Consider the following 12,341-nt stretch of genomic DNA (forward strand, 5'->3'; position numbering starts at 1 on the left):
CAGAGGACCCAAATGACCCAAATGACCCAGAGGACCCAAATGACCCAGAGGACCCAAATGACCCAGAGGACCCAAATGACCCAGAGGACCCAAATGACCCAGAGGACCCAAATGACCCAGAGGACCCAAATGACCCAGAGGACCCAAATGACCCAGAGGACCCAAATGACCCAAATGACCCAGAGGACCCAAATGACCCAAATGACCCAGAGGACCCAAATGACCCAGAGGACCCAAATGACCCAGAGGACCCAAATGACCCAGAGGACCCAGAGGACCCAAATGACCCAGAGGACCCAGAGGACCCAAATGACCCAGAGGACCCAAATGACCCAGAGGACCCAAATGACCCAGAGGACCCAAATGACCCAGAGGACCCAAATGACCCAGAGGACCCAAATGACCCAGAGGACCCAAATGACCCAGAGGACCCAAATGACCCAGAGGACCCAAATGACCCAGAGGACCCAAATGACCCAGAGGACCCAAATGACCCAGAGGACCCAAATGACCCAGAGGACCCAAATGACCCAGAGGACCCAAATGACCCAGAGGACCCAAATGACCCAGAGGACCCAAATGACCCAGAGGACCCAAATGACCCAGAGGACCCAAATGACCCAGAGGACCCAAATGACCCAGAGGACCCAAATGACCCAGAGGACCCAAATGACCCAGAGGACCCAAATGACCCAGAGGACCCAAATGACCCAGAGGACCCAAATGACCCAGAGGACCCAAATGACCCAGAGGACCCAAATGACCGAGAGGACCCAAATGACCCAGAGGACCCAAATGACCCAAATGACCCAGAGGACCCAAATGACCCAGAGGACCCAAATGACCCAGAGGACCCAAATGACCCAGAGGACCCAGAGGACCCAAATGACCCAGAGGACCCAGAGGACCCAAATGACCCAGAGGACCCAGAGGACCCAAATGACCCAGAGGACCCAAATGACCCAGAGGACCCAAATGACCCAGAGGACCCAAATGACCCAGAGGACCCAAATGACCCAGAGGACCCAAATGACCCAGAGGACCCAAATGACCCAGAGGACCCAAATGACCCAGAGGACCCAAATGACCCAGAGGACCCAAATGACCCAGAGGACCCAAATGACCCAGAGGACCCAAATGACCCAGAGGACCCAAATGACCCAGAGGACCCAAATGACCCAGAGGACTCAAATGACCCAGAGGACCCAAATGACCCAGAGGACCCAAATGACCCAGAGGACCCAAATGACCCAGAGGACCCAAATGACCCAGAGGACCCAAATGACCCAGAGGACCCAAATGACCCAGAGGACCCAAATGACCCAGAGGACCCAAATGACCCAGAGGACCCAAAGGACCCAGAGGACCCAAATGACCCAAATGACCCAGAGGACCCAGAGGACCCAAATGACCCAGAGGACCCAGAGGACCCAAATGACCCAAATGACCCAGAGGACCCAAATGACCCAGAGGACCCAAATGACCCAGAGGACCCAAATTCTATGTATGTTTCTATGATGATGTATGTTTTGGTGAAAGTACATAATGTGAATACTAGTAGCAATTTTACAAAAACCATGGCATAATTTCAAATCTTGACCCGAGATGATAATTATGCTACATCATAATTTCCATGTGCCAACCTGGGCGGAATCCAAGTGGATTCACTTGACTTGTTTTGCAAATAACCCCCCTTTTAATTTTAAGAAGTGTTTTCCTATTTTCCTGCCTTCCCATGCAAACACCACCAGGATTGGCTTTTCATTGAGCAATCCTTGGGGTGGGGGGTTAGGAAGGGAGTTGTACACTTACTAATTTTCAACACAGTACGGTAACACTCAATATATTTTTGTTCTTTCTTGGCGTCTTAGACTACCCAGCTCAGTCGATCCATGGTAATGGGGGCCATGTGATGAGACAATGCTCACAATACCTCTGAAAGGATAAACCAACCAACTCTCATATTCCCTTGGTGTATTAACCGTAGAAGTTCCTTCTTGAGAACTCTGTGGGGTCTCCACCATTCCCGATGGTGTGTACACGAAGGGCTACATTTCCATGTGGGTTTCCAAAGGCAGGTGCACGTGAACGGTGAATTCCACAACAGGCTAGTCAAACCTTTGGTTCTTATCACTGGCACAAATACTTTTTTGAGCATAGTGGATCGTTCCTCTCCCTAGTCGGTTGGTACCCCTTGTTGTTTCATCTCTTTTCCTGGAAATTAGAGAGGCCATAGCTCTGAAAGTCATTCTTTGTCAGTGGACGAGTGGATCAATGCATTCTGGATTCAACACAATATTCATTGAAGTTTGATCACTCGGCTGCCATGAAACGTAAGGAGAAGCTGGCATGTCATGTGTTAACCCTTCATCCGAGCAAGCCTTTTGATCGAAAACTGTCCAGAAAAATAGAATAATCTCTGGTAATGTAGTTTGTTTTTGCTAAAATCTAATTTGTGTGAAATAGTTGTCAATTATGCTATATTTTTCAAAGTTGGTGTGAAATGTTTATGATTTTTATGTGTTGTCTTTACAGAGAAACAAATGAAACTGGTTTCTTGTTCCAACTGTTCCCAGTTGTTTGACCTGGAAGTTTTCAATCCGCTCATGACTCAGAGCATTTGTCAAGAAACTCATACATTTAGCAGTGCGTCTTACAACCGCAGTTGCAAAAGTTGTACAGAGACCCTCAAGAATATCCAAGGAAGTGACACACCACCCAAATGTTCTGTGTGCGACAAGTCATTTACCGTATTATCATCTTTAAATCCTCATGAAAACATGCACACCAATGCACACCAATTAGAGGAGAAGCACTACAAGTGTTATTTGTGTCCTAAATCCTTTGCTCAATCGAAAAGTTTTATCGAACATCATAGAATGCATGCAGGTGAGAAGACTTTCAAGTGCTCTGTGTGCAACAAGGCTTTCAATTATTCCTCAGAGTTGCGAAAACATGAAAGAGTACATTCGGGTGAGAAGCCCTTCAAGTGTTCTTTATGCTGCAAAGTATTTTCTCGCTTGTCAAATTTCAAAGTTCATCAAAGAGTACACTCAGGGGAGAAGCCTTACTTGTGTCCTGTTTGTGGCAATGCATTTGCTCGTTTACCAAATTTATATAGACATCAAAAAGTACACTCAGAAAAGTCTTTGATAATGTCCCACATGCATGGATTACAAAATGCATGCAAGTATACAAAGTTAACCCCCAAATAGTTGCACTGATAGATAAAGCAATGATGCTCTGGAATACAATGGTGATACTACCTCACTTGGAAGGAAAAATTGAAATCCCAGGGGTAAAGATACGACGTGGTATCTAACAAGGTGACAGCCTTGCCCCCTCCTGTTTTGTCTGGCTCTGGACCCACTGAGTAACCTCGTCAATGAACAAGGACGCTGATCCAATCTGACATGCAACAGAAAATGACCAAATAACCTAGAAAGTTGACACATCTACTGTACATGGATGATCTAAAACTCTACACACCGAATGATAATAAATATTGTTAGATCAACTCAAACTAGTAAAGCGGTACGTGGTGGACATTCAAATGGAATTTTGTCTTTACAATTGCGCCAAATGCACATTTCTACATAGTAAAACAAAAAGAGCACACAATATCTCAATTGATGAAAGTACAACAATATAGGAACTAGGAAATTAAGCATCCTACAAATACTTCAGAATAGAAGGAGGTCCCCAGATACAACACAACAAAAATGTATAAAATAATCACCAAAGAGTACCTACTTCTGAAACTATTTCTGAAATTCTGACTATTTCTGAAATTCCATTTCAACTATTTCTATTTCTGACTATTTCACGTAAGACTAATTCTGAAATCACCCCTTCATCAATGAACAAAATCAAAGATAAAAACCAACTTGCAGTACCAATATTCCAGTGTAGCTGTGCAATTATAAACTGGCCACAATCGGAGATCAACAACGTATACACCAAAACAAGGAACCTTATCACTATTCATAATTTAGCAACAAACTTCCAAAAACAGGTGCAAGTGCAGGTTACTTCACAGGAAAACAAAACAGAAACAAATACAGCCCAATGATCACAGAGAAGAAAAAGGAAAACGACAAAAATATCTATCATAAGATATACTCTGACAAAACAAACTCAAAATAGAAATGACAGCAGGGAAAACAAAAACTATGATGAGGCCAACAACAGAAGAAAACAAAAGCAGCTGTTTGAAAATAACCTGAAAATATTCAACTGAGAACTAGAAAAATGGAAGCAGAATGTCTTAATCCCTCCCCAAATAAGATGAACTAGAAAAGTTCTGGATAGGAATTTATGAAGACTGAAAAGAACAAAACGAAGTGAAATTGATCCGAAACTTGGAAAAGGAAAAGCAACGTCTAAGGGAAATGCCCCAGCGATAAATGATAAAGAAGGAATGAGAAAAAAAATTTGCAAAAAATGCCAAACTTAAAAAGCCCAAAGGAATCATCACAAAAATTATTAACCACCACTTAACACAAAAAGGAGGTCTTGAGGCAGAGCAGAAGGGGTGTAATAGAGGATGCTACAGAACAATAAACCACCTATTACTGAACAAGGCCATACACAAAAGCTGCAAACTGCTAAGCACCAAATTGTCCACAACCTGGATAGACAAATACCAAGATGTTGGCCTCCAAAGCAACATATAAGTTAAAGCTTTTGATAGTGTCCTACATTATTGTATGTTAAAATGCTGGCAAGTGTACATAATACTTGTACATCCCCAAATAATCAAACTGACTGAGAAAGTAGTGGAGCTTTGGAATACCACGTTGATATAACTATTACAGCATTCAGCAGGAAAGATCGAAATACCAGCAGTGAGGATACGATGTGAGATCTTCCAGGGCAACAGCCTTCCTCCTCTTCTGTTTTGTCCACCTTTGGACCCACTGAGCAACCTTATTAATGAGCAAGGACATGGATACACTCCGACATTCAACAGAATAGCGTCCAAAGGAACAGGAAAGGTGACATATATTGGATATGGATGATTTAAAATTATTTGCACTGAATGACGAAAAATTGGCAGAACAACTAAAACTAGTAAAACGGTACTCCAACGACATACAAATGGAATTTGGCCTGGATAAATGTGCCAAGTGCACATTTGTACCTGTTAAACCAACAAACACAGACAACATAAAAATCGACCCAAATACTTCAAAGTGGAAGGATTGGATTTTTATTATGAATTGTTTATTGTGTTTTTTTTATCTGCAACATGTCACAGGTCCACAAGAGCTTCACGTTGCTGTTCTTGGGGTTTTTGTGGGTCGATTTTTATTTGGAAGTTCATGTAATGTTGATGGAATTTTTGCATTAATCTTTTCAGTGAAATAATTGTGAATATGAATTTTATGTTTTTACAAGATCAATAAAAGAAGTCTAAGTCTTGTCGTGGGTACTTCAATGTGGGCCTTCAAGGTCGTGGGCCTTCAAGGTCGTGGGCCTTCAAGACTACCGCTGGGTAACCCTACCCAACATGTCTGGCCTAAACAATGCAGAAATCAAGAAAATGACCAAATACCAAGATGAAAAAATTTAAATCAGAAGATCCTGGAAGCTTAAGATTGCCATAAATTGTTCCAGTGATAATTGGACCAATGGGAATGATGAAAAAGAACCTTATGGATATCTTGAAAACCATCCCTGGGAATAGTACTACAAATTAACTATAGTCAGGGTGTATAATTTATTCGAGTAGTATATTTCTGTAGCTGACATTCAAGATGCATAATCTGCTTGTTGATGGTGCCATCTCCGGGGCAAAATTGTATTTTTTTTTTCCTGTTTCATTGAAGTACCCAGGCACGAGATGTAATGATGAAAAGATCAATTAGGACTTGATCTTTCAATAGCACATAGAAGGTTAACAGCCCCTTTGTTCATTCAGGTATACGCCACCTTAAAAGACATGGTGTCACTTGATAGGTACATCAAAGAGCTTTCCAATGAGTACAATCACTTGACCCAACATAGATTTTGAAAGCACATGTATGCTCGGAAAGAACCTCTCCCTGATTATGGGGACCTGTTTCAGAATATTTAGCTGAATGCAAGGGCCAGTATATCCCCAATAAAATGCATACATTTTTTTGGAAATCTTAATGTGTGTACAGTATATATTGTTAGAAAAAGAAAACCACACCTCATCTTGCTGACGGATTACAGTTTTGTGTTATTTAATATAATCGGCACACTTTTCTATATCCTTGTGGAAGCTACATTAATAAGCATGAAATCATGGGATGGCTGTTTGTATGACCTTTTTATTGAGTACAAACACGTGACAGCATACATTTTGGAGGCACATATATGTTCGGAAGGAATATCTACCCCTTAAATTCCATGAGGTTCTACCCCCGTTAATTCACCCCAGATCCACCTTTTTGAAATTCCGACTTTTTTCCTGGAAGTCCTAGCAGTGTCCATGTGTTGTTTTTTTTTGTACTTCTCCCACCCCCCCCCAACCCCCTCTTTTCCATGCCTTCTCCCCTCAAGCCCTCTCCCTCCCACAGATCTCCCGATGTCCCTGCTCTCAAATGTTGCACTTGTGTGCTTCCCTCTCTCTCCCCATATTGTGTCCTGCTCCTCTTATCTTATGTTTTACGTGTCAGTTTGTCTTTTTGTGATTAATTTTAGCTCTTACACGAGCCTCGATCTTGTATACAAAAAAAAAAAAAGTGTCACATCAAATCTCTTGATATAATTTTAACATCTTGGGTTGATTGTTTAGATATTAAGCTTTTATGCAAATGCCAATGTATCCACAGTAAAATGCTTTTTTTTTTTTTAATATCTAGCTATATGGAATATTTTTGCACATTTTTAGCACATTTTGCGATTTTTAAACATGTGTTGATGCTTAAATGCTGATATTCTTGATGCTTTGACATACAACAACAACAACAACAACAACAACAACAGGCATTTTAAGGCCATTTTCCCTGCAAGAGTGGGGGTTCGCTTTGCTTATGCTTTGACATGTGCAAAAATATTCCATAATAATAATATAATTACATTATATATAATATAATTACATTATATTATTATTATGGAATATTTTTGCACATGTCAAAGCATAAGCAAAGCTAACCCCCGCTCTTGCAGGGAAAATGGTCTTAAAATGCCTGTTGTTGTTGTTGTTCTTGTTGTATGTCAAAGCATCAAGAATATCAGCATTTAAGCATCAACACATGTTTAAAAATCGATGGTCCACGAGGTGCTGAAATTCACTTGATTTTAAACTTCAGTTTCAACTGCCCAATTTGGCATTTGTGACACTTTGTGCACATGCGTTGATTGTTATCCAGAATTGTTTTTCTTGCATCACAAATGCATAAAAATGTCCATTCAAAAGTCTTCATCATCATCGAACAGTTCCGTTATATAATTCTGGCTTTCACTTGTGTCCAGCTCAGCGTCCGAGTCCTCATTTTCACAACAGAGAATAGACATCATATCATCCAGGAATGTTTTTTTTATCCACTGCACAGAGGGGTTGTCTGTTCAACCACACAAAGGTGGGTTCGGGAGCAACGATCAAGGCAACGGATGACAATCTTCATATCGGCAGACATAGTTGGCTCGCTGTGTGTGCAAGACCAATCTCTCCTTGAGGGTTGTAATAGAGACAGGTCAACTATTCCTTCATATTTGATATATTTCTCCCAAAATATCTGCTGACATGATGTGTTCACACTCTAATCACTTTCTACCATACAGTGGTAAGAAAAAGTTTGTGAACCCTTTTTCTTACCACTGTATGGTAGAAAGTGAATTTTGAATTTTTTGTATTTCTGCATAAATTTTATCTAAAATGTGATCAGATCTTCATCGAAGTCCTAATAATAGACGAGAATGCCATTAAGTAGAGAGCATACCTCTAAGTTGTAGTGGGTAAGGAAATGCAGCTGTGTAATCACTCGTGAAATCAAAAGTAAGGATTGTGCTTCCCATCTTATTTAATATGTAATAAAATATCTTTGTATTGACATTTATTAATTGTTTTCATATTCATCAACTGATCTAAAATGGCTGAGGCTTCATTAATACAATTGTTGTTTCCAGCCTTCTTACTACCTAACAGCAATAATAGCCTATTAACTAATTGTGATGGGTCATTTGGAAGAAAGCTAACACCCGAACCCGAGGCTAAACCAAGCTTGCTTAAAGCATCAATAATATGTTTTTCCTTCTCATTCTTCTTACTTTTACCAGCAACAGAAACTCTATAATCAAGCGAGTATAGTAAAGCAATATATACTCTATCATCTTCATTTTTCATATTCAATGGTGTATCATAATATTATGATTCTGGTCGGTGCAGACCGTCTTTTGTTAGAAGAAACATTAATCTGGGGGTTAATTGAACATTTGGTTGAGCAGATCTTAAGAACACCAATTCATCATTATGTATCAATACCTTTTCTTTCACAAGATAGAACTGTGCTGTTTCTTCTGTTGGTAAGAGACCTGCTATCGTTTTTGAATCGGTCGAATATTCATTGTTTAGAAGAACCTTCACAATGTAATCAGGAGGTTGATTTACCTTTGCTGGTTGTTTAAATACTCCATCATCGTATTCAAATTCTCCTATATCTCCAAGTTCTTGCTCTGTCATTTGACTAAAATCTTCGAGCATGTGAAGTTTTTTTCGGAGTATATTCTATCGCAGGAACTGTAGACGAAATCATTTTTTGTTGAGTTTTTTAAAGTGGTTTAAAAAATTTCTCTTGTTTTCTTTCAAAGGCTTCTTCACAAGTTCGTTTCTGCCTCCATTTCTTCTTTATCTCTTCCTGTTGTTTAACAACTTTTGAAACTAACTCCTGATGTTCCTTAAATCTTCTTGCTCTTTCTTTCCCATTCATTTTCTGTATTTATTTATTGAAAAATATAATTTAGTATCTCATCTTGTTTCACAACAATATATTTATATTTTCCAATCGTGTGTTTCATGTGAGCCTCAAATTCTTTTTTACTACATAACGTAGAGCAATTGTCTCTCTAAAAATTATTTATATCTATTGAATTTAACTTGAACAAAATAAAAGTATTGGCATTTTTTCTTATTGAGCGATGAGGGAGTTGGAAGTATGATTGACTGAGATAAATACAATTACAAGAAGAATGTCTCCCTCTTGTACAGTAGCTATTGTTACGTGGTCCTCCCGGTGACCCCCGGACCGTGAGAGGAACCCCGCCAGAAAGATATATGATTTATACGCTTTCGTAACGCAATCAATATGAATTCCCGTGTCAATAAGAAACCCCACACCAAGGATCCGGATTAATCAATAATATATTCCCAATCAATCATCAACAATCAATCAACAATATTACTAAGATGGCCATCTCATATATTTCCCCCCTTGCCCCACTCACGACACCCTCAATAGTCACTGTCCCTCACAATGTCTCTGGGCCCCTCCAGACCAAGGTGAAGGTCGACTTCTCCGCACCGGGCGGTTGAACGGACCCCTGGCTGACGTGCTCCAAACGTGCACGTCACGTACCGGGAACAGCTGCTGCAGCGCACACCTCCTCGGCAAGCCACCGAGGTCGGAGCCCGTGATCGCGGCCTCTGGGCTGTGAACGGCTCGCAAAGCGCGCGAGGCCCAAGGTGCGACCCGTACACGCCCTCGGAGGCGTCGAGGCGAACAGTGCCGGACGCTTGGTTCCTTCCAGGAACCCACGGCAACCTGACACGTAACAGGCAATCACCCCGCGCAGGTAACTCCTCTCGCCAGACGGGCTTTTCAAACTCAGCGTTCCAAAGCAGGTAAAGATCGACTCGGCTCGCGTCGGAGCTGGTCGAGGATCAAGATGGCCGCCTCTCTCCCGACCTTGTCTTTTTTTTTCTTCCGGTTCACCATCCCGTTTCCGGTCTCCTGTTATCAGGAGCGCTTCTAACCATTTAACCACAACAACCTTTAATAGAATAAACATTAATAAGCAATGACCTGAATAGTAATTCACATAAATCCGGAATCCGTAACACTATCCATAACTGTTTGGTTTCTCTCATTTACACAATCATCAAAGATAACGAGGTTCTTTTTGATTTATCTAAATCTTGGGGGGAAGGTATATCATCCGTATTATTACTGAGAATACAAGTTATGGGTTTTGGTTTTGATTTCTGTGTATCACAAAATAGTTGTATTATATCCTCAATGTTATAATAATTTAGTTTGTTTTGAAGTTTAAATAAACCGATTATATCTTGTTTTTGAAGGCCCGCATTAAAACCTTGTGATAGCACTTGATACTCGGGTTGGAAACTTGACTTTGTGAAAATTATTAAATTATCATAATCTAAAAAGTTGGGGGTAAGGAGCATCTTTAAAAGCAAACAGGTTTTTCCACACCCGCTTGAACCAACTATTAGACATCTTAATGAATTTGGAAGATTTTTATGGTTGTTAAATTTTAACTTATTTTCCCAAACGGATAAAAAATCATTCATTTATATATTTGGAAAACAAGTCATCTAATTTTTTATGAGCTTTTTTTAGAAACTCTATATTTTATCCTGAGTTCTGGTTTCATTTCAAGATAATTCATTATTTTATTTATATAGTATCTTGTGTTGATATTTCCCTGAAAATGACAATCGTGAATAGCAAATAACATTAAACCCCGATACAGCTCCTCAATATAAATAGTCTCTTCCCTTGTAAGAAATGGTGTATTATCATCATCATACTTAACATTCATACTTAACATTCGGGGCGGTCACGGTTTTTCGAAGCTGTTCCACGATCTTCACGCACGCTCGAAGTTAAGTAATTGTCACATTTGTATTTTTGTCGAAACTGTATTTATCTTACGTGTGTGTACCTTTTGCGTGTCCCTCGGAAGATTATATTATCGGTGTTAATCTTTCATACCTGTAAAAAATAGTCGAGTATTTCGCGCCACGCGGCCTAGTTGTTGAAGCTTCCGACCTTGAGGCCTGGTTCTCTCCAGGCATCCAAAGCGGTTATTTTTTCATTCGTGTGTTTGTCAAATTTCAACTCGCTATTTTATCATCCATGCGTTATTGTTTGTTTATAGTTAGTTTTGGTTTGAATTTCCTGTAACTCGTAATTAATTAATCGTATTCTGCTCCTCGTGTGCGGCCTTGTACCCCCATCGGTGCTTGTTTACTTAAGTCCCCTACATCGTGTTTTGCTTGGCTCTTAGTTTTTTCCCTTCAACCCCGAACATGATACTCTTTGCCCAACGTTTTAAATACATTTATTTAAAATACCCCCACCCCCAAAAAATAAAAAAAATAACCAAAAACATTTCTTTTCCTTTCTCCACGTGTGCTTTGTCTCATCCTGTACTTTCTGTTCAGGTGTGCTGTTCGCACCACCCCCATTATCTCCTTGCCATCCACCTTTTGCCCTGTCCACATGACTCGTGGTGGTCCCTCTCGGCTCTCCCCCCTTTGGTACTTTGTGCATATAAGATTGTCTACGGTTCTGTTTTAATATTATTTAAATATGTATAAACTTTCCCCTTCAGTGTTTTATTCAATGGTATATTACAACACGCTGTTTTTCTTCCTATTAAAAGGCTTTTTTCAAATTCCTCTCCATCTCATTCCACGTCAAAAAAAAGAAATTCAATCTCTTATACGTCTCCCTCACTACATGGTCTAAATTCACATTCATTCCACCCCTCCTCCATCGTTCTGAATCGGATTGCTAACTTGAAAATCACAACAAACCCAATTTGTTATCAATGTTCGTCTTTCATTAATCATCCACTTTCGAAACTCCCCTCTAGCCCCTCCCCTCCAAATCCCCCCCCCCTTGCACCTACACTCCGAAACTCCCCCCTTGTCCCTACACTCCTAAACTCCCCCCTTGGCCCTCCACTCCGAAACTCCCCCCTTGCCCCTCCACCCCTAAACTCCCCCCTTGCCCCTCCACCCCTGAACTCCCTCCTTGCCCTTCCCCTCCTAAACTCCCCCCTTGCCCCTCCCCTCCAAATCCCCCCCTTGCCCCTACACTCCTAAACTCCCCCCTTGCCCCTCCACTCCTAAACTCCCCCATTGTCCCTCCCCTCCTAAACTCCCCCCTCACCCCCAGGTCTCCCCCAACCCCTCCCATTCAAATCTCCCCCCATACCATTCCTCTCCAATTCTCCCTCCTCCCCCCTCCTCCTCAAAGCTGCCTCCTCCCCACTTCGTCTCCCTTCTATCTCATACCTCCACCCCCCCCCCAACCTTCTACTTTCCTCTGCCCCCCCTCAAAGAACCCCTCACTGTGCCTCATCCCTTCACCAGCAAACCTTTCATCCTCCTCATCCTTCCCTTT

The 12,341-nt window shown here is 41.1% G+C and overlaps 2 protein-coding genes across 3 annotated transcripts in view; one reads left to right on the forward strand and one right to left on the reverse strand.

Moving 5' to 3' along the window:
• LOC137434348 (uncharacterized) overlaps positions 1-4,411 on the forward strand; it is a 37,061-nt gene extending 32,650 nt beyond the window's left edge. Inside the window, exon 6 of one of the 2 annotated variants that reach the window (XM_068127261.2) lies at positions 2,536-4,411. In XM_068127261.2, the coding sequence (XP_067983362.1) occupies positions 2,536-3,215 (680 nt within the window). In that variant the 3' untranslated portion in view covers positions 3,216-4,411. The remainder of the gene's footprint in view (positions 1-2,535) is intronic. The other variant, XM_078784238.1, reaches the window with a different exon arrangement.
• The window catches only part of LOC144891290 (uncharacterized), a 981,422-nt gene that overhangs the window by 580,373 nt on the left and 388,708 nt on the right, over positions 1-12,341 (reverse strand). The gene's annotated exons all lie outside the window — the stretch shown is intronic.

The sequence above is a fragment of the Myxine glutinosa genome, chromosome 1, assembly GCF_964187855.1.
Source record: "Myxine glutinosa chromosome 1, kmMyxGlut1.1, whole genome shotgun sequence".
Taxonomy (NCBI): Eukaryota; Metazoa; Chordata; class Myxini; order Myxiniformes; family Myxinidae; genus Myxine; species Myxine glutinosa.